At 43.0% G+C, this 23,423-nt stretch overlaps 1 protein-coding gene across 1 annotated transcript in view; it reads right to left on the reverse strand.

Annotated features, from left to right (window-relative positions):
* Window positions 1-233: 233 nt before the first annotated feature.
* The window catches only part of WIF1 (Wnt inhibitory factor 1), a 45,723-nt gene continuing 22,533 nt past the window's right edge, over window positions 234-23,423 (reverse strand). Inside the window, exons 3-10 of the mRNA XM_075491607.1 lie at window positions 21,440-21,548; window positions 15,381-15,521; window positions 11,364-11,459; window positions 9,635-9,730; window positions 8,188-8,283; window positions 4,001-4,096; window positions 3,288-3,383; window positions 234-1,043 (exon numbers count right to left, since the gene is read on the reverse strand). Coding sequence (XP_075347722.1) covers window positions 922-1,043; window positions 3,288-3,383; window positions 4,001-4,096; window positions 8,188-8,283; window positions 9,635-9,730; window positions 11,364-11,459; window positions 15,381-15,521; window positions 21,440-21,548 — 852 coding nt within the window. The 3' untranslated portion in view covers window positions 234-921. The remainder of the gene's footprint in view (window positions 1,044-3,287; window positions 3,384-4,000; window positions 4,097-8,187; window positions 8,284-9,634; window positions 9,731-11,363; window positions 11,460-15,380; window positions 15,522-21,439; window positions 21,549-23,423) is intronic.

Genomic DNA, 23,423 nt, shown 5'->3' on the forward strand with positions numbered 1-23,423 from the left:
AAACACCTGCCCTTCGGTGCTATCCCCTCCTTTGCAAAGGCACAAGAAGAAGTTGCTCTTCTGAAATATTTTTAAGAGCTGTGGGGCTAAAAGCAGAGACAGGGAAACCAACCCCACTGTGCCACTGTTTTATGAGGGTGCTCTAGAAAAGCCACCGTCCCAACCCAACGCTGATGAGACCGCAGCAGGCCACACAGAGCAGTACTCGAAAAACTAAAGCAGCATCTTTATTTTATACATAACCGTCAGTATAAAAAGTTTATTACATAAGAGCTGGTTTGTTTACAATATATTATATTGCTTCAAGCCAATGCAGAAAGTTCATACGTTATAGTTCTACTTTGTTTACAATATATTACGTTGGTTAAATGGCACCACTGCAGTGTATTTTTAATACGCAGTACTTTGCAAAACTGTAAGGCCAAAAATAACATTGAATTGAGTTATTCAGTTTTTAAATTAGGCAACTTATTTATTTTATTTATTGTTCTTAGGGAAAAGTCTAAATACACAATAGCAAAAATGTAAAATGCACCTTTCCTTTGTCTTAGGCAAATTAAATCTGTAGTCATTGAAATGATTCAGGTTAGCATCTACAAGGTTTTCTGCTTGAATATTGTTACTTAATTTTAGGAAAATGTTTGCAGTTATATAATCAAAAAAGGAAGTTTAAACATAACTGAAGTATAGTACAACACACCATCCAAAGCGCTGAAAGAAGAAGCCTATATAATCAAGCTATAGAAGTATTTATAAAACTTAAAAGGAATAGTAAATATCAGCTCAGTGGTTTATAATGAAGCTAATAAAATTCCAGCCGGTAATCTTAACTGTAATGAACAGCGGTTTAACATTCAATCCATGAGAGGTTAATGAAGGCTATGAACTTTGTGTAACATGAACCGTTTCAGATGTTGGAGTTCACCAGATATAATTGGATTCGGGTGGAACATGCCTCTCCTCGGCCCTTTTCGGCGAAGGCGTGTGCTGCCTGTGCTTGCTGCCTGCTGGCCTCAGGGCGCTCAGACCGCTGGCTCCATACCCTGGAAAATTATCCAGTTCAAGAGAAAAGAAACCACAGAAGCGGGCTCGCAATCCACAGCTAATATTTCAAGTGGAAACAGTCTCCCCGGTTTGAACAAAGGATTTTGCTATGCCTTACTCAAGCGCTCGCCCCTCTCTGTGCCCCCCGGGATGGACGAGGTGCTGCCAGACAGAAAGATGCTCTCGCCTCGCCAGGGAGCCCAGGGACCATCAGCACGCCCAGGCTGTCACTCAGCCCTGGGTTCACGCGTGCACAGCCCATGCCAGGAGGGTGAGAGTCATGTCAATCTGCCGGCCACGGGCTCTAAAGAGAGGCGTAAGCATCCCCCCGGGGACAATCTGCGCCAGCTACCTGAGCTTGGCTTTGGTTTATGGCTGAATGCAAAGAGAAAGAACAGCAATGACAATAAACACCTAGGGGGAAAAAAAGCAGTCTGAAACAGGCTTAGCAGAGCTGCTTTGTTGTGGCAAATGAAAACGAACAATAAAAATGGAAATCAAAGTATTATGTTGTAATTATTTATAGTTTCATTTACCCATCTCATTACTTAAAGCTCATGGAAATGACGTTGAAAAACTGAGTCCCAGGTTCATTTTTAACCACTTCTTTTTAAGACAACAGTTTTACCAAGGAGCCATTGATTTGATGGGATATGAAGCAAGTCTCTCAAATTAACTGTAAATCTCCTCTCGAGAACAGGAGATGTTTGGGTTTAGTTGAAAAGAGTGAACTGCAGTGCATGCAGACTTGCATGTGCAATTTAAGCCCTACATGGGCCCTTAAAATGGGGGTGAATTTTACACAAATGGCCTCTTCTCACTTTCTTTGCTGAATACAAAGAGAGTTTTGCAGTGCTAAACACAGCAGGACTGTATCCAAACTCCAAGCAATTAAGGATGGAAAACCGTGGGGCTGACAATAATGTGTGACTGTTGACTCCTCATAACACGGTAGTTATGAGTTTTGGTTTTGTTGTACAGGTAATTGCTTCTTTGGGGATGGTCATCTATAGTACATCTTTTTTTTCACTTGCTATCTGAGTTCTTTATAAGAAGAGTATTACAAGAAGAAAAAGTTCATACTGAACTTATGAAGTTCATATTGATTTCCATTTTTGCTAACCATAATTTATATTAATGGTATTTCTCCTTCAGGGAATGACATAAATACTTAAACACAGGTCCACTAGCTAACAGCAGAAAAGTGGACTCCCCAAACCTAATTTTCACAGCATAATCCATTTCAGTTAGATAATACTCATTATTTAATGAAACAACTATATTTATTCTAATATATTTTAATGCAATACAAATCACAGGCATCAACAGCATTTAATAAAAACAAACGTTCAGTTGATGCTGCAATGTAAGGTTCACATTTCTTATGGCTAATTGGTGGGTTTTATAGCTGCAAATTTTTTCAACTTTTTTATCATTGCCACTTAAAACATTACATGTGAATCATTAGCTAACAGTGTTTAAGCTAAACATTAATACCTCATAGGAGAATGTGCTGTCACAGCACTATTGCACATGAAATATAAAATTAAATCTGAAATTGTTACCGGATATATCCAATTGTATTTCAAATAATTTTATAGTGCTATTTTAAATCCAGTGAAATGATCAGTTGCCTCACTGGCTGTGAAATGCATAAATAAGGATAACAGAAATTCATTTTAAGGACTTTAACTTTGCTTTGGGACAATATCTTTTGTGGTCTGTGGAGCATGGGTGGGGAAGAGGAGGAGAAAACTTGCAAGTCAGTAAGCACAGATCTTGCATAACTCTTCAAGTTTTCCCCGAAGTTTCTAAAGGACATTTCATTTTTTCTAAGTTTTAATCAGCTTTAAAACCTGACAGAGTTTTATTTCTAAAAATGCCTACCCAACATTTTAAAGCCAGCTGACACTACTGAGGAGTACTGATGGACTTTAGATCCCTTCCATACCAGGGGTGGAAGACACGAGGTCATCTAGAAGTCTGGTTGATACCAGATTCTGGAATTTCTAATACAAGGGTGATCTTGGTAAAATACTTGTAAACAATTCTGAGGTTTTTTTAAGTAGTTAAAATCACGGAGCATTGAAAAATCTTCATCTTATTGTTTGGATTAAAGATTAGAAAGCATGGAGCGTGGTATCATTAATGAGGCTGGAAAGGCTCTTGAAGCAGTCATTTCTGTATGGCATCGGATGTGTAAGACCCCCGATATGGACTCTCGGGGTTTGTTTCTCACTTACTTTTATTGCAGTGTCTCCCGTGCCAGCCTTCTTTGCACTGGCATCTGTTGGGCTCGGCACAGGTGCCGTACAGGCCACAGCCGGGTTCGCAGACAGCTGTAAGAAAGCGAGCGCACACGCCTGACCTCTTGCCATTTCATCCAGAGACAGCGTCGCGTATTTGCTTTCCTGCTGTTGTTCCTCATGACGGGTGGGTCCTGGCACAGGCTGGGGCTCTCACAGTGAATCTGGACTTTGCACTGAGTGTGTGCAGAGCCCCGAAACATTTCACCCCCCCACTCCCCGCAAGGTCTGGCTCAGTCTCTGGCAGAGAGAAGCAGACGGAGCAGCAGAGCTGAGCATACACCAGAACCAGCGGGAGAGGAGGGCAGCCCCCAGCATCCCTCTCACAAAGCGCTCCCGTTGGATTTTAATGTTGCAATGTATTGACGTTTTGGTAAGCATTTCTCTATTACTAAACTGCTATTACTAAGCTAACACATCGCTGTTTTATAGAAACTCAGAGTACAGAAGAAACTGTGGGGAGGCTTTTGTAAAAAACGTTTCTGGTTTCATAATTCCCTTAAGTCTGGTGTACGCTGTATGTCCAGGAAATAAATTAACCTGAAATACTTTGACAACAAACAATTAGTGCTGACATTGTGTAAAAAGATACTGTACAGCCAGCTTGATGGTACTACAACAAGGACTGACGGAGTGGCTTTGGTACTTACGCTTTGAACACAGGTCTCCCTGGTAGCCTTTGGAGCACTTGCATTTATTCTTACCAGTACATTTGCCTCCATTTCGACAGGGCTGATGGCATTTACCTAGAAATCGAAAGCACAAAAACAATGGTCTTAGGCCCCTGCACCGACTGGAGACAAGTGTTTGAGAAGCCTGCCTTGCACCCGAAAAACTCGTCGGATGCTGGCGTAGGAGTGTGCACTGTGGATCCTTCAGGAAGACTTTGCTGCAAGCCTGTGCTTCCAATTTATATGCATTCTTCTGCTTTGAAAATATGACAATAATTTGGCACGGCCAAAGCCCGTGTGTCCATGCCGCTTTTGCCCAGACTTGTGCCACTTGGACCCCACAGAGTCCCCCGTGCCACCGGTCAGTATCTCCTCCTGCTCTCCTCACCCTTCGTGGGGGAGGCAGCACTGTCCAGACTTGGTGTCTGCAAAGAGTGGCATCCATACCCAGGGGGCACAAGCAAAAGAAAATCTGGTGGCCTCCGAGAGAGATTTTAACCACGAGGAAGCTGAGGAACTGACAGGTATGGCTGCTGCTGGCAGACAACAAACAGATTGGCTGGGCCTGCCAGCTTGTGGCTGTGGAGGACCACGGTGCTGTGGGTGGTGCAATGAGGCCTGTTCCCCACCACAGCTCAGGAACTAAAGGCGCAATAAAAAAGCATGCCCTTCTTTCCTGTTTGCAAAGAACAGAGCATCTTTGGTAACAGTAATTAGAACTGGCAGGCATTTTTCAAGGCTTCTGGTCTGGAAATTACTTGCCCTCACATTCACACTTGGCCAGAGGAAGAGGCTGGGTCTGACAGAGCTGTTTGGCCCTGACTCGCCTTGCAGGGAGGAGGTCCACATTGGTGGAGGAGATCCACAGCCAAGTTCCTGCTGGGCCTGACTTACACCAAGTGCCTCCCTCAAACTTAACATCAAGTCTCCCATCACCAGATGTCAATCCCTTGTTAGAATTTGTCTGCATTATTGAACTAATTCAATCTTCACTCATCTCTAGGAAGGGTGAGCACAGCGCTCACGAGCCAGGTCACTCCCAGGCTGAGGGAGGCTCACTGCCACGTCCCTGGGCACTCTCGGGCCATCAGGACCTACACCCTCAACCTCTTGCCTCCTTGGTGGCCATATGTACCGGTGCAGCTTTTCCTACTGTCATACAAAACTTTTTTTCATCTTTTCTAATCCCACAACATTTTTCTGGATTCTTCAGAAAAGAGAAAAAAAAAGCCCTTCCTAGATTTAGCACTAATATTTACCTGAATCTGTGAGCAAACAAAAACTGGAACCTGCGGCAGCAAACTGCTTCCTTTCCTTTCCTTTTTGTAAGAAAGGATGTTAACTGAGACCTGCACATGATGATTTAAGCATCAGCACTCATCATTTCCACTGCTGGCTTGCTGTGCTGAAAACCTCAGCAAATGCACCCATGATCACAGCCTGCCCCCTTGGGAGCTCAACACCCCAGGCAGTGCTTGCTCAGCTCTCAGCCCCCTCCGACTTCTGCAATGCATGTGTGTGTCATCAATAGAAAAGAAACGTTTCTTCCTAATGTGCATCCTAATATTTTAATAGCCCTGAAACAAGCTTCATAACCAGCCAACGGAACAAACCATGCTAAGGAGAGTTTCTGCAAAAGCACTATTTCCCTGAAGAAGCCTCTGGAGAGGGAACCTGAAGGTATTCTAATTTGCAAGCACTTGGATCAGAAGTAATTAATGTCCAAAAGGAGCAATGCTAAGGAAATCCAGGGATTCTCCTAGTTCTTGAAGTAACTCTGGAGAATACAGGTCAAGGGGTCTGATATGCGTTAGGCAAATATTTGGCTCAGCACAGCTCAATTAATTTTGGACTAAGATATTTTCACAGAATGAAGGAAAGAGTAATAACTGTCTCTGTTATTGACTGAGAAATGGAAAAAACAACAAAACAGTTGGTGACAAATAGGGGAGGAATCCAAAACAAAATAAAACTCTCTGGACTCAAACTGAAACTCTAATTAGAGGCAATGCATAACTATAGCTAGAAAAAATCTGGAAGACTGTGAATGCTTGTTAGTATTGTAGACTGGGTGCAGTGCATTTCCCAGGAGTCTTAGAGAGTGATTCAACTATTAGACAAGCACTCAAAATCTTTAAACAATATTAAAAATAAAAAGAGAACTTTGCAATTTTCCGAAGATAGCTTTCTGCCTGTTGAAAGGTTTTCTCCCCTTGTTATTTCAAAACCCCCATGCCTGAATGTAGCTGGCCCTGGATCTAAGAAAAGAGACTGAGCTCTATTTCTCCTCTGGTGTTTCTAAGCCTCGTCTAGCATTTCTTTGCAGTCTTGCACTGTTGTGCTGGCACTGGTGCAGTGCCCACAGGTGGTAGCAGCCATCAATCACGGTCTAACAATTGTCGTCGCAGCTTTACAAAAGCCAAGGCAAGTGCATAGCTTTCCTTGCTCTCATCAACATGATCCCAGTTCAGCTCTTAGCATACTCTGATCCTGAATTTTTTTTTCTTTCTTTTGTACAGAAAGTGGTTTACTGCCTGTATTTTAATTAATTTAATCTGAGTTGCACAGGTAAGCCTTTGCAAGAAGCCAAAGTCAGTTGTACCTATCCCAAGTAGCAGTAGACAACAATGAGCTTAAGAGCCCCTGGGACAGACCAATTAAGTGGAGCACTCTTAATTATACATGCTGTAATATCAGTTCTAAGAATTTTCCTCAAAAAAACACCACTGGCATAAAATACACGCTTCTCAAACTTTGAACCAAACCTTATTCATCATCTGAGAAGTATCAGCAGATGATTTCTTGGGGACTGAAGAAAGAGGCAGTGTCAAATTTGAACTTGATATAAGCAAAGGTAAATTCAGTGGAAACCCACAGTTGTTCTTGCTGACATCTGATCTGAATTTATATCAAAGGGCAATCTTTATTAATTTAATAACAGTAAAGCTTTGCTTCTTCCATTTCGCTCCAGTTTTGATTAGGTAAAAAGGAGTTGCAAAATGCCTTGTAAGGCATAGCGATATGGTGAAACATTTACATAAGTCTACGGTTTATCTACATGTAAATACTGTGCGAAATGTAGGTCTTACGGTATCTGTGTTCTTTCTTTGCACAGTAATTCATTTATTGTCCCGTAGTGGCACTAGAGTTTATTTCCATGTGTTTCCAAACTATTTGATGATACAAATTTCACACCTGTGAGAAGAGCCTGTCTTTACTGATGCATATTAAGAAATCAGCTCTTACGGGCTCTCCCAGGCTAAACGCTGCTCTCCGTGCTCCTGTGAACATGCACTGACGCGCACTGGGGAACGTCAGTGAGATTATTTACAGCAGGGCAAGCTCCTCGCACAGCGTCCTGTTAGAAGCTTTAAGCCAGAAAGAACGACCCGGGTGTACGGTCTCAAAACTGAAATACTCATACTCTGTTCAAGTGTGGGGAACTACAGAATTAATCCAATTTAACCCACCTATGTGAAAACTCTTCTTTTAGTGAGATCAAACAACTTGACAGCTGACCTCCCAGGTCTGTTCCAGCCTGGCCGTATGTCCACCCCCAGCTTTACAGAGCACACTTAGATCAACCGTGAGCTAAAATATTTTTAATTGCTTTGATGCTAAACTTCTGAAAATAGCAAGTCTTTTGATGTTTGTGAAATGGATTTTCAAGTTGCCATGTGAATGCAACTTAATACTTTAAGTGAAAGCTCTCAGCTCTTACGGTTCAGTCCTCCCTTTACCCCAAACCCTTCCATTCCCAGCTTATAGTAGCCCTTTCAGACGTGCAGGCTCAAACCTATTCTGCTGTGCACAAGTACGAATTGCTGTAACTTTTGAAAACAGCTGCTCCACGTGGGCTTGGCACAGCAGCACGTCTGTCTGCCACAGGGTATTGCTTGCATACTTACGGCTTGAGGGCTGTTACCAAGCCCAGTTACTAGTACAAACAGAACAAGGTAGGGGATGAGATGGTCTAGCAATGAGTCAAACTTATCAGTAGGAAACTCATTTGAAGGCATGCGGCATCTGACTCCCCAAGGGCCCCAACCTGCCGTGTGAGACCTTTGCTGTGAGCCCAGCAGAGGCAGGCAGCACTTCATCATTCAGACACCAACACTAGAATAAGTTGATGTAAGTGAAAGCAAGCACACAGAGATGCTACTCACTAATTTCACATTGGTCTCCTTCATAGCCCGAAGGACAAATGCATTTGCCCAGGTAGAAACACGTTCCTCCATTCAAACAGGTTGTTGTACAGTTTGCTGAAACAAATAAAACAGGAATGAACTAAGTCACTAATAAGAACTCAGTCTGACTTGGCCTTAATGTTTTCTGCTGCTCATCATAAATAAACATTGACTATGTTTAAAAAAGTTGCATTATCATCTTTTCATCTGGTTTACAAAGGAAGACTGAAACGTGGGTTTTCCTACATAATGCTTTACACAGGTACACACACAAGTCAATACAGAAGGAGACAAGTGAGCAATACAGCAATGAGATTCGTGAGGACAGACTTTATCTTTATCAATCCTCACATGTAAAGCTCGTTGAAGGATCAAGTCACTATTGCTATTGAAACTGCCAGAGTCTGATAAAAGGAGCACAACCTAGGACTGGAAGTTACTTCTGCTAGAGGATACTTCACTACAGTTCTTAATTAATGCCTTGACTAGAAAGAAACCTTTATAAGTTTTTGCTGTGTGGTGACATAGATGCAAATGCTGTGTCTCTCACCTGCCAAATTACTTACATTGTGTTAGACGTGACTTTTCACCAAACAGCTGGGATTCACATTAATCCTTCAAGACATTGGGAGCATTTCATTACAGTGTACTTTTGAAACATTTTTTAAATGCAGTAAAGGTCTCATCAAGGACTAGATGCCAGTCAGAAGGACATTGACAACAACAATTTGTGCAAGCGTACCTAAAGGCCTGGGAAGGTTCCCATTATTTTGCTGGAAAGTCCACTAGGACCTTTTGCATTTAGTCTTTACTTCATATAGTTCTGCAACAATACATGCAACGTGATGTTCTGTAACCTGCTCTGCCATGAGCAGGTCAGTCATATTTCTACAGGAGACTACTTGTTTTTTTTCTATGTGGTAGCTTGGACTGTCCAAATTACTGATCTGAACAACTGATTGTTCCTTTTGATCCTTCCTGAGCCAGAACGTAGCAACAAAAAATGAATAGCCTGCTTATTTTTTCATGTGTCCAGATGCAGCAAATTCATGTACTAAATAATTAGTAAAACTAATTTTACTCCAGGAAACTCGACTTCAAATAGAGATAATTTTTTTTTCCTAGGCCAGAAATATAAGTGAATTTTGTGGTAGGTGCCACAGCTTTCAGTGGATCAACTAAAGCGGTTATCTAAATGATCCTTCACAGAGCTGGCGTATATGGATGCCTGCACATTCAGCTGCAAAAGCACTTCCAACAGCTCCCAGGTTGTGCTAGAGCATCTATTTGAAGAATCACAAAACTTTAAAAACTTACTTACTACATCACTTGCCTGACTTTCCAAAATCCACTCCTAGGGGGAAACTAACACAGGGGAATAGAGGCTGCCGGATACGGAGCCCAGGGGGTTTTGGCCAGCAGTTACCTTTGTCGCAGTTGATGCCATAGAACCCCGGGGGGCAGATGCAGAGGCCGGGTGTAATGCAGAGCCCACCGTTCATGCAGCGAGGAGCACACAGGGCTGAGGAGCAGGAAGAACAGAAAAAACATCGCTGGTGTGATAGCAACTGTCTATTTGAATACACAGCACTTTGTCTCCTTAAGCTACTTTTCCTTCTACTGAATGTAACAAGTCACCTTTGTAAAGCATCTTTGTAAGTGGATTAAATCAATTACATCTCTGGTTTGTATCTGGCAATGTGTATACAGCGTTACTAAAAAAAGTGAAGATTAAATTGTGCTCAAATCTGGTTCCATACGTAAGCAGAAATTGCCTCTTGTACAGTTTAATTCCAAACTGGGGAGAGCAAAGTGCCCACCTGCACCCTCTGGATATTTGAAGTCCCCCCCCTATAACTGGACTCTGGTGCTGCAGCTGGTGCCTCAGCCATGCAGACAGGACTGTCTCTTTGGGGGCTGTGCTCAGAGGTGTCAGCAATTCAGTGGGGTTCCCAGGCAGGCTTTACAATGAACCCTCCCTTCTCCCTCTGCATACCTGAGCATAAGCACGGATACCTAATTTAGGCTAGGGGAGCCTGTCACGTGGCCTGGTTTGGGGTTTGGTGGCCAAACTGTCCTGCATGCTCCCCGTGAACCTCCTCCAGAGCACCTGTGCTCTCCCAAGCCTTCTCTGAAGTTGTGGCCACCCTACAAGGCTGCTTCCAGTCAGGTGGCAATGCTTCATTTTGTGGTTGCCCATAATTGGAGTGAGGCTGGGTCCATACCAGTGAGTTAAACAGCACTCAGGCATGGGGCGAAGTGGGGGCACAAGATCATCCATCTTGTGAAATTGTTGATGCCATTCCTGGCACGGCTTTATCCCTGGCCAACTGGCAAACCCTTGTGGGCACGGCCCCAAGGTAAGCAGCGGCCACGGGCTCCTCCCAGAAGGGAGTTTGGAGGGAAAGAGAGTTTTGAACATATGAATGCAAACTGCACCATCCCCCTTGGCCTCCAGGCCAGAGAACTCATCCTTTGTACTTAATATTTTGGATGTAGCCAGAGCGTCTGGGAGCTCAGTGCAGGATGCCCTTGGAATAGGATGCCCACGGGGATGGTTTGCTCCATCTCAAGTCACCCTGGGGAGAGTCTGCCACTGGGGGAGGGGAAGGAAGAGATAAGAAGAGCCAGTTTCCTTGCCAAGTCACTCAATTTCTCGGTCCCCAACTGCTGGAAATGTCATTTGGGGCTATTAGTCACTAATGGAAAGGAAAAGGAGACTCTTTCCTTCATCTTCCCATCTTTGTTGTCAGCTTGCCTCCAAATTAGATCTTATCTCCAAATTAGATATTATCTCCAAATAAACAAATGCTGAACAACAAAAGTCCTGTGCTTTGTTTCCCAGCTAGTCCTTATTAGCAGAAAAATTTTATTTAATCTTTTTACCAGATGGATTCCCTGTGATTAAGGATCACTTAACTATTGTGTCAGTTTTTGTTAAAAGCAATCTCTTGGAGAGAAAACATCTTTCTTGTAAGCAATTCATGTTTCCATTAGACCATGGATGATGATAGTAATTCTCTTACGTGTGTGAACTCAAAATATATGAAATCTTCAGAACAGGCCATTCTTTTAGGAGAGGCTACAATGCAGTAGCTACAGTTTTGTTGAGATTATGGTAAAGAAGACAGTTGAGAAGATTTTTTTTAAATTACCTTTCTCACAGTGAGGCCCGTAAAATCCATCTGGACATTCACAGACGTGTCTTTCGTTGCAAAACCCTCCATTTCTGCATCCTCCTGGACACTCCGCTTCATAAAATATAACGACAATCTTAATTGGATATTACACACTTCAGCTGCCAGCCAGCTTTTGGTTGGATCAATATATTCCTTTGACACAACAGTAAAAATATTTACTGACAGACAGGCAAATGCTAGCAGAAATGGAAGTTCAGCCAAGACCTCCTCAAGAGAAATTAGTTCCTTTTTTGTTAGTCTACAAATAGAGGTTTCATCACACGTTCAGACAAACGCACGATGTGCTTGTTGACAGACTGTGCATTTCCATTGCTCTGCTGTTCTGCAAGTGCATGAGTGATGCGGGTGCCCTGCTCAGTCCAGCACTTTCCTCCATGCAGAAAGGAGCAGGCAGTGCAGGACTTGCATCACTGGTTAGACCTGCCCTCAGCACGCAGGACCAGTTTCAATTTCTGCAGCCTTAAGTAGACTGCACTGCAACTTGCATTGCATGAATTGCTACATCTCTTACTACTGAGGTGACAAAGTGATGAAATCTGTATTCAAATGAAAGAGCTGGCTTCAAGGCTGGAGGAAAGAAGGCCAGAAAGGAAGATGAAAGCATTCCTGCACAGTGGTCCTACATCATCATCCAACCCATTCACATCTCAACTATCGATCAAACACTGGTTACAGCATCTGGCAACACGGGCTGCTTTATGCAAGGATGAGAAATACCTCTGGGTACCATCACCATCCTCGAAACACCAGAGTCCATCAAACAAGAGGCAAACAAATTGAACCCTACAGAACCCCATGAAAACATGACTGCTAGGTAGAAAAACAATTGCTCAAAAATACCTTCCTAGATCTCTCACAGAGAAGGCGGCAGGCAGGAGAGGATGCCTACTCCCATTAGAAAAAGTGAACATCACTTGTGATCAGTGGTACCAGGGCCACAAGGCAGCTTTAGCAGAGCAGGCATGACCTGCTCATCTTGATGCTATGCTGCGTGACACTCTGAGTGAGAAGGTTCAAAAAACTCTGAGGTAGACCGAAACTCAGAGAGCAATCTTATTGCAACCATCTCCACGCAGACTTAAAGGTCATCTATTAGACAGCAATTGGCTGTAATGTTGGCATCATGTCTTTTTTTTTTCCTTTAGTGTAACAGTGCTTTAAACATCGGGACTGACAACACCTGCCAACAGTATCCTTACTTCTTCTCCAGTGCCTTGTCACCTGATTTCATCAGGAAGTACTGGCACCTACCATCCATAGGCTGTAAAGATGTACCATCGATTCACACTGATTCCCAACTGAATAATACCCGAGTTCAGATTCAAGCAGTTACAGCCTTTAAAGTGTACTTGTTTAAAGTGGCAAGGAATAGCAGGATGTCTATAAATTCAGGAGGGTCAGGTTGCCTGAGACATTTTTGCAGCCCACAGAGATTCTTTAAACTGTAACTCCTATTAATACAGAAGAAAACATAACCCTGGACTTAAACAAATTTGAATGATTCTCCCTTCTTCCAATATTTGAATCAGGTGACATATCTGTTAGTTAGACTCATACACAAATAAACTTTTGTTTTTGAAAATTTATCTAACAGCTGATTAGAGCCACAGGAAACAGGATGGCTGCTATAACTACGAGCAGTACTCTGCTGCACTCACGTTATAGCTCTCTATTTAGTGGGATGCGAGGGGTAACTCTGAGACTAAGCGAAAGGAAAAAAAATCTGATGTACCAGTCAGGTGGCTGGATGCCGTGTACAACTGCCAAACAAACAGGAAAGAGAGAGGAGGAAAGGTGTAATTTTAAAATGCTCTTCCATCCAAGGCCATAGATACATGAAGCAAAAAGTGTTGCTTTAAAAGTAAAGCTGTTTGCAGCAGTAGTAATAGTGGTAAAGGCTTTTTTGTCTTATTGTGTTCCAACACTGTACTCTAGGACTCTTTCTGGAAATGCTTCTCTCTTTGTACCCGAATGCAGAGCTGCTATTCATTACAGAAAATGCATGCTTAAATACATACCATTTCAAACAGAAAAATAGGAAAACATCATTTTTTGTGTGGCCATCTCTTAGCCACAACAAAGCCTCTCCTCTCCCACAAAATTGCTCCCTTGCTCCCTTCACTTCCTCTGGCGGGGGCCCTTCTGGATGGCCAAGAATGATTGGAAACAGTGACCGGGGCCCTGGCAGGAGGAATCGGAGCTCCTCGCCACGAACGATGTCTTTCAGAGGAAGGAAACTCGCCCCTGCTCTAACACCAACTGGTAAGGACATTCTCATCCTTCTCAGCATCTGTCCCAGAACACTGAAGTGTCCGCCTCACAGGACAGAGGGCTGGAGTGGGAGTTACCCCGGTACACGCTGGAAGAGACAAGGCGAGAAAACTCCTCCTCTGCCCACCTCTGGAGTTTGGGAAATCATCCTTGCATCTCTCAGCTGGCTCCAGGAACAAAGGACCGGGACAATAATCACCTCAGCTTTCCTGAGAGGCCATATGATGCAATACTGCTAAATTGTTAAATATTACTTCGCATATCAACATAGTAACAACAACAACTAATAGCACAGAAACGATAACTTGGATGAATGCTATTACTAAACTGAGTTTGGAGCCCTCTCTCTTTAAGCCACATTTTTCCACAACACAGACCTGTAACTCTGTTTTCCCTATTAGATTACCCCAACATTATTTCCAAAGTTTATTAAGTTCAGTATCTTTGACCTGAACTGAAAATAAAAAGATAGCAAATGTTTTGTGTTGTATTTACTCCAGACACCCAACTTTGTACACGAGATCCGATTGATTTTACTTCCATTAAGCCCCCATTTTCCTTCCTGTTTCTCTGCCCACTTCTTCTCCCCCACCTCCACTTTCCCTGGGCTAATTGGCAGCAGCAAGGCTTCAAAGGAGACAAGCAGCTTTGCTATTTAGGTGTAGTGAGGTTTCAAAGAATAAACAACTCCTGCTCCTGCTGCTTGCTCTTTGAAGCCACACTACAGCCAATTAGCTCAGAGAAAAGAGCGCAGAGAAGAAAGTGTGGGACTGGGAATGAAGATTTAATAGCAGAAGAATAAAAATCTCACTCTTTGTACATCAGCCCTGTCATGGGTTAATTTGATACAATTGCACACGACACGGGATAACCGCCTTATCTTAGATACTGATTTTTCAATTTCCACAGCCTCAGTTTAAAGTGATAATTATAGTTGTTTGTAGTGTATCAAATTAATCCAGAAAGTCTTATTGCATAGTGTTTATGGTTCGTAGATTGGTTGGTTAAACAGGTTCCCTCCTTTCCAAGTAAACACTGCAATAACTTCATGGCACCCTTCTTCTACCAGCACATCCTGTGTGTTTCCTGCTTGATGACTGCAAGTATTGAGGACCAGCTTCCACCACCTTACCTGTTTCCAAAACCAAGAGGTTGCCATCTGAGCTCCAGAGAAGGTAAAGCCAAATTTTGCAAAAATGTTCTGATTTAGGATTTTTCCATTCGGTTTGTGTGTGCGAGTTGAGATTTAAGGAACTGTTGAACTAAGGCACCAAACAGTATTTATTGAAGTCAGTGTCCCCACTACAGATCCCAGAAGTTCAGCTCTCCAAATTATGTACCACTTCTGGAAATGTGAGCCTCAGCTTGTTTTCACAGGACTGGCTCTCCTCCAAGCACCTCAAATCATTTGCTAACAGGTGATTCTCACATGATACATTTCTGTCAACATCCTTGATGTGATGAGCTGTGAACAGGAGGATAAATGCCTCCAACCCCTTCTGCTAAGGGAGACAGCTGATAGTAAGAAAAGGGTTAGTAAACATGTAGTACATGAACAGAGCCAGAACTGCCTGGCGTTCACCACCATTGCTACACATTCTGTGAGCACTTCCATCTTCTCTAGCCATGCTCCTGAATGAAACATAAGAAAGTTAGGTGACCAGGTCTAACGGTATTTTGGCATGTCCTCTTTAGCGTTACCTTGCTGACAGGTTTTAAAGAAGATGGCGTTCTGAGGGGTCTGGAGAATGATATTGCCTTCTGAATTCATTATGATCACATTCACTTCAAATGCAGCGACCCCATCTTGTTTTCCAAGGCAAGGAAATCCGACCTGAACGACTTAAAGGAGAATAATAACAATAACATTTATATTTACATGCACATATATCTATACACATATAAAAGCATACATCAAAATACTAAAAAATATAGATAAGATTTATATTTAAGCTTTAGAGTAATGCCATTGATGAACACCTGTAACACGGAGATACACAGATCACCTTATTCACAGGCAGCTCCAGGACTGGAAGTACAGCAGCACAGGAGATGAGCCTGCACTCATTTACTGACACAACCCCAACAGTCTGCAGCACAGACAGCGATCTTAACGCAAACATACTTTTGCTTGCAGACAAGGCAATTACTCATGTGGAGGTATCTGAGGATACACCAAAACAAGCTGGAAGCCTGTTTCCTAATTTTCTAAGCTGAGTTGATCACTTCTGAGTCTAAATTTTGCAGGCTCTCACACAACTTCTGCAAAAACACCTTACACATTTTGGAAAAATAGTTACTTTAGATATGTTTTGCTGTTTTGGATATTGCAATTAATACTTAAATAAAATACTGATTTAATCAAAGCTTACTCCATAAAGTGCTGGCAAGATGGTACACTTGATAAATAAGATCGTGGGTGCAAATATTTAAAAAGAAGACAGAGACACATCACTCTGACAGAACTTGTTAAGTGTAGTGATATTTGGAGATTGCCTTTCCAGGAAAGGTATTCAAAAACTTTTGAACTACAAAGAGTTTAAGTAAATAATTAAGGCCAGTAAATCTGGAGTATTTTAATGAGGAAGCAAGCCCGATACCTCAGAGCTATGGAATGCTCCTCTGTGATTGTCACAAGTGATCTTAAATAATCTTCAGATGAAACGATTTTATCTCTTTTCTTCAAAATTGGCTCTTCCTAGCTGCTTTGTAAGTTAGATCCAGCTAATAGAAATTGTTTATTCATTTCTTCTGAAGCTGGCCTGAGATTTCAGAACCAAATATTGAGCTAACAGTCCTATTTGGCTTGTTTTAAATTGCTCGTTATAAAAAATCTTGCAAGTCATAATTGGGCCTTATTTGTTGCCTTGGTATAATACAAAATAATTTATTGCTGAAACACATTCTGCTTCTGGTAAGTCCTACAGACTGAAAGGTCTGTTGCAGTTTTCATTATAAAGCAATTTCATTGTTGAAGCACTTTTACACTGATCTTTTAAAAGACCCTTAAAAAAAGCATGTAACCATGTGGTAAGAAGGAAACTCTTACAGTGGATTAAATTTAGTTTAAATGCAGTGAACTTCTTAAACTGTAGTAACCTTCTTACAGCGCAAGTGCAGGAAATCAGTGCTTGTACTGGGCTATGTGTGACTTAGCTGAGCAAATTGTTATGGGAAGGAAGATATGGCAGAAGTTTAATGATGGCACTATAGTCATATCTAGACTTCATTGAATCGGTAGGAAACCCCTGATCTCCCCTGAGATTTGGCTGTGGGTTTAAATGCCTAGGGCAAAGACCAGACATGCATCTCTTAGGGCTAAAGTCCAAGGGGACAGGTCAGAAACCCCTTATTCCAGCACTCCCCGCCCTGGAAGCATCCGTATTTTTGGACTTCCCGTATGTCCGAACTCCTAGGCACATAGAAATGCAGTAAAGGACCCTCCTGCAAGCAATAAGCACCAGATCCTGGCTGAGCTTTGTGGTGGTTCAGAGCTGAAATAAAGTCCCTAAACTCTGCCTGAATCCCTGCCTTTTTATGCCTCTTCCAATAATGCTAAGCACGCAGCAACAGCACTACCATCGAAACAAAGCACAGAGCTAAAGTCCCGTGCATCCAGAACCACGGCCGTGAGCTCCCATGGGCTACAGAAGTGCTGAGCAGGGCTGTGGCTGGGCACATGTCAGGTCTGGCCCCTGCTTCCCAAATTCAGGATGCAGTTTGCATTTGCCCATCACTGGCTACAAACAAGGAGAGGGAATCACAGCTCAGGGCTTCTCTCTGCTAGCCATCATCCCACGACCAGGCCACAGAATTGCCTCTCCTGTGCATTTATATTTCTGCATCTTCTGGAGCGCTTGCACCCAGGGCTGCAGAGCAGACGGCTGTAGCAGGAGTGAGGAAAATTTAACTAATTTGAAAAGGAACCTAAGGAAACCTAGTGATTCATATCTAATTTAATTTTAGCTGATAATTAGAATGCTCTCCAGGGATGTGCAGGATGCAGCTTTAATCCCTTTTGTCTGGGAGCTCATGCCTTTGCCTTCTGTTCAGGAAACCAAGGTTCCCTAAATTTTCTCCAGTAGAGGTAGGTTGAGAGTAACTCCTGTGTGTCTGCACAGCTCTTCAAGTTTGCAGGCAATTGCTTTACCCACTTAGTTAATAAGCAAAAGCCACCTACAGTCTCAGGGGTGGGATTGCTTAAGGGACATCTCTGAATTACCAATCCCATTAGAAGCGGTCATGCAGGGTCTGGAGAAGGGTGGGAGTCCACGCACAGCCCTGCAGCCCACTGTCCCTCTCTACCAGCATGGCAGAACGAGCACAGATGCTGCTGCACCCAGAGAAGGCATCGGTTTCTCCCGCCGAGCCTGGAGAGAGTTTCAGCAGCTTTGGTTGCTCAGCATGCACGTTTTAATGTGTCAACACCAGCAGCGGGCAGGGAGAGGAGGAGTCGTGAGCCTGGCCAGCGGGCCGGGGGGCCTGCGTGAAACGCATGAAGCAGCACTGTGCCAGCAGCCCAGGCACGTCAGCTTGCACCGGTGGCACCGGCACGGCGCTGCGCTGGCTGGTGCAGACAGGGACAGGAGGGGCTGGCTAGCCCCCTCTCAGTCACAGGCCACTACATTTCTTCTGGGCACAGACCAATAGCTGGTTTTACTTTCCTCAGTGTGGTGGTCAAGACATTAATCACTGCCACCACCAACAATGCCTGTCTTCGTTTTGAACTTGCTGACCTCAGTTTGAACCACCGGATCTTTGCAGGCTTTCCCCTGTGAAATGAGCAGCCAGCCTATTCTCATTGGACAGGTACCCACACTCCTCTCAAACATCTCTTTTGGACAAGCTGAGTAGTCTTAGCTCTTTAAGCTCTCACTGAAAGGCATCTTCTCCAGCCTTCTTAACACCTTACCATGTGTCTAGGTGTAACAATGCCCGTCTTGTGAGCACTGGATCAGGTAGCAATCCTGGGATCTGGGGATGGGATTTTCAAATGAGTCTAAGGAACCTAAGTGATTTAAATCTAATTTAAATTCGAGGAGGATTTGATACCTCATCTCATTAAGGATATACTGGGTTAGAGAAAGTTGAGAGAAGGACAACAAGGCTGCATCCAATGAGGAGCAATTGAGTAGGTTGTGACTCTTCAGCCTGGCAAAGAGAAAAATTAGGAGGGGACATAACAGACATCTACAAAATCATGACTGGCCTGGATAGGACCAACAGTATGGATCGACTGCTGTCTCTGCCAGTACAAGGACTAGTGCCCACCACATGAAGCTGTCACAGCCAGACTTGAAACAACAGGAGGGGGATCTTCACGCAATGGGAGGCAGTGAACTCCTTACCAAAGCGACTGGAGATACCAGAAAATAATGGTATCAAAGAGAGCCTAGACAAGTACTGGAAAGAGAGATCTGTAACCCGTGTGGGGTTATAAAAAAGACAAATCACTTAAGACTCAGGAAATCCTCCAAGCTGAAGCTAGTCAGAGCTGAGAGGGTAAACAGAAGTATCACATATGCTTGCCCTCCCCTTGCTCTTCCACAGGTCTTCTTATGGCCACCATTGGCCATAAGACAAAATATATGCTAGGCAGGCCCTAAAGCACTAAAGGCATCCTTATGCTTTATTGGTGGTAGGCAAATATCCTCAAAGAAGTTTTAAAAGTCCGCTGATTTTGACAAGACTACTGGGTTCATCTACCTCTGAGTAAGATATCTAACTGTTAATCCTCATTTTTGTTTCCCACTCTCATGTTTAATACAGCTGTCTTTCCTCTTCTATTCCTCCTTAATTGCCTTTAGTGTAATCTTCTGGGCTGAAATGCTTTTTCAAGAAATAACTTGCTACTGTTGATTTGTTACTAAATACAAGCTTGTGACTGAGTTTCTTCTGACATGCATATGTGCAGAAGAATGATTTGGTAATGCAATAGATTCAGGCAAAATAGACTAGCTTTATCAGAACTGTTTTGTGAACATATAAATTACAGAAATAACTACAAAGTAGCAAACATTCACTACTTTTATAGCATCTATTTATTTAAGGCTGCTTAGTTAATTTTGGCCAGCTAGCAGTCAGTGTAAAAAAACCACCATCATACTAATGGCTCACTGTTAAATAGCGTACATGCTTCAAATACTGTACGTGTACTGATTATCAATTGCTGTTAAACACCGGACTCACTATAATGCCAAACAGGACTTAAACACAGCTTATATATACTAAGCGCAGTGGTGCACTGCACGTGATCCAGGTAAGGAAACGCCATGGACATGCCTGTATTAGTCCTGGAACTGAGGTACCAGTGCTGCAAACAGGGTAAGTCCTTTTTGGCTTTAATCAGACCTCCCATCATGATGGTTAACAGACCTTCTGCTGGAACTATGAGATCTCATCTCCGGCCTCCCTGCACTTGTAGATTATGTTTTCCTAAACACAGTCAGAAGGGGGTCATTTTGGTCTAGCCTTTCTAGATAGTTAAAAATTAAAGGAGAAACTAGCTTATATTAGAGGATGCTGACTGCAGAGCTTCCCACATATCTCACCTGCTTTATATGGAGATAGAAATAATGCTTAACAAGAACTTTGCCTTTGTCTTAACAAGAACTTTTTAGTTACTTTTAAGTGTCTTTACTTGCTAATTTATCAGGCCTGCAACCAATTAAATTGCAGCAATTATGAAATAAATATTATAGCACTCTTCACCCAAATCCATTTTCAATACTACTCATTCCATGCACACCGAATGGAGACACCAGTCATGAATGTTATATTCCAGGTGCCACAGTAAAAAGCTGTGCTGCAACATTACTTCCAACACCATTCTACTACAAGCCGAAAATAGAGGATATCAAACACAAACTGTCAGAATTTATAAACTGAAAAAGAGAAGAGAAAGAAAGACTGGTCAAAGATGTAAACCTGTATATCAGTGCTCCACTTGCAGCCCCGTCCTCCTGTTTCATTTCTCACTTCTTTCCCATTTTATCCCACATGGTCGTAGGTTGGCTAAGGCTGATCATGAAACCATGATCACTAAGACACTACTGCCACCCAGATGTACATTTCTGCCTTTCTGCCAGAGACTATCACGCATTAGCCCTGGAACAGAGCACGTAAACTGTTATTCATCCACTTCAGAGCAAAGTGGATTCGATAACCTCTCATGGAAAGCTTTTTTACTCCACCTGGCTCACTGTGCACTGTGGTGCTTCTGGAGCACTCACCTTGGCCTGGGCTCAGCCTCTGCTGTGAAGCTATAAGCTCCAGTGAAGGACTAAGAACGCACAACTAAGGGAAAAGTGGTAAATGATAATATCCTAAAATAGAACTTGTGTCTTTGAGCTGAACGCCTGATGACAACAGCTGCCCCAACTGGAAGTAAAATGTCCACAAACTGCAACCTCTGAGAAACAGAATAATTTGATAACTATTCCTTATAGTGATCAAAGATTTTGTTTTCCAAAAGTTGCACAACTGAAGTAATAGTATTCATGCACATGAATTTTATGCAACAATTTTGCACAAGTTCCTGCTGATTTATCTACACATAAAAGCTTCATGCGACTTGGCTCAGACAAAATATGCTGCTGTAGTCAGGCAAGGCACTCACAAACTGTTCAGTGTCAAGTGCTGTGGCAAGCATTTCTTTAGCAATAAACTTCAGAACTGCAATTCATAATAAAATATTTAGACTTTACTGGCTGTGGAATATTTTTTACAGGAACACAATTTATAATATCAACAGCACAAACCTGATGCTTTATGAGGAACTGTTCCAAGCAGAGGGATATTTATAGTTGGATCAGCCATTATGCCTTTATCCAAAGAGCGCAAAGACAGGAACTCGTAGAAGTACTCAGCCTATGACAAAATAAATGAAAAATCGGTATGTATTTTCACTGCATTCACAGAAGCAAACTATTTAGCATATAAACTACAGCAGAAAAATACTACACTTTTCATTATGCCATTCACTGGATTTCTTTCTATTATTTCCCCGAGTGCTTCTTCACCTAAGCATAATTTTCAGATAATTTCCCCTTATTTCAGTGATTGCAAGTGACCATACAGTAATCAGGACCCAGCATAACAGCAAGGAAAATGGCATGCATGCAGTGAACAAAAGTTATACAGAGAAGACAGTTTTTACAACCCACATCTTTTATCTGTGCAGACCACAAAAAATGTATGAACACTAGGCTAATTCTTAAAGAATTTTTGGGGGCAGAATCCTTCTGGAACTGACTGGTGAGCCTGGATGACCTGCCTGCAGCACGAGTGCAGTTTAAAGGACATACCCACATGCGTGATGCAACTGTGGCATGAGAATATCTGAGCTTGCTCTTGGTTGATCTACACAGCACAGCACATTGCCTCGGGGAAACAGTGCCAGGCAATGAATAGCCACATTGCTGGAGCACCATGCTAGGACACATACCTTGCTTACAGCTCCAACACTGCCTTGTTCAACCTCAACTCACTAAATTGTTCCAAGGGTGGAACTGAGAGCTCTCCTACAGAGTTGGCTTCATGTCACTCATTATTTACCGCAACATAAATGATTTGTTTTGGCGATCCCCAAAAGGTGTTGGCATGCTTTAAAAACTACTTTCCACTACCTTCATCCTACTCCCGATACGCACTTGCATTGTGCGTAGGCTTTGGTACTTTCTTCCATGGGACTCTGGCCTCTCTGTTGAGTCATCTGTTCCATATTTCTTCATATTCGACACAAAGTGACATCACGCGTCTGCGGCATAGCTGTACGCACCACGTACACCTGAGATGTATGCATCTTAGCAAGTCACTGGAGGCTTCCACTGCCGTCAATGGCACAACTGCAAGTGTGCAGAGCAAGCGGAAATGAACCTTTTACCCTAAAGTCTGGCTTCTCATTTACCCTGAAGCATAAAGGGATCACAGGTAATTGTACCTGCGGCTCTCAGAAAAGCACTTGAGACCTTAGCATGGGCACTGGCAAAAATGTTTTCATCCAGCTACTCATTGACAGTAGACAGTATTGTAATATCTGCTTTTTAGCTAAATTAGTGAATTAAAGAGAGATTAAAGCCAAAATTTTATGAGAACTTTGGGCTGATAAATGGTAGTTAATTTATGTCTACAAGATGGCAGTCAATGTCCTTAGCCAGAAGACTGTCCTTTTTCTCCTGTAATATCCTGGCTCCCTAGTACAAGGAAGATGTGGACTTACTGGAGTGAGACCAGTGAAGAGCCACAAAGACGATCAAGGGACTGGAGCATCTGACACACAGGGAGAGGCTGAGAGAGCTGGGACCATTAGGTCTGGAGAAGGCTGAGGGGGGATCTAATCAATGTGTATAAATAACTGATGGGGGGTGTAAAGAAGATAGAGCCAGGCTCTGCTCGGTGGTGCCCAGTGACAGGACAGGAGGCAATGGGCACGATACAGAAAATTCTGTCTGAACCTGAGAAAACACCTTTTTACTGTGCGGGTGGCTGAGCACTGACACAGGTTGCCGAAAGAGGTTGTGGAGCCTCCATGTGTGAAGATATTCAAAACCCAACTCAACACAGCCCCGGGAAAGCGGCTCTAGGTGACCCTGCTTGAGCAGGGCGGTGGACTAGATCATCTCGAGATCAGACTGTCTGGTCTCAGCTCAGCCTCAGGCCTTCCGTGACGCTGTGCTCTGCTAACTTGAGCAAAAGCCCCGGCAGCGTGTGAGAGACCATCTCCCTTTAGTCCCTGGTGACACC

The sequence above is a fragment of the Mycteria americana genome, chromosome 1 (genome assembly GCF_035582795.1).
Source record: "Mycteria americana isolate JAX WOST 10 ecotype Jacksonville Zoo and Gardens chromosome 1, USCA_MyAme_1.0, whole genome shotgun sequence".
In the NCBI taxonomy this organism is placed as follows: domain Eukaryota; kingdom Metazoa; phylum Chordata; class Aves; order Ciconiiformes; family Ciconiidae; genus Mycteria; species Mycteria americana.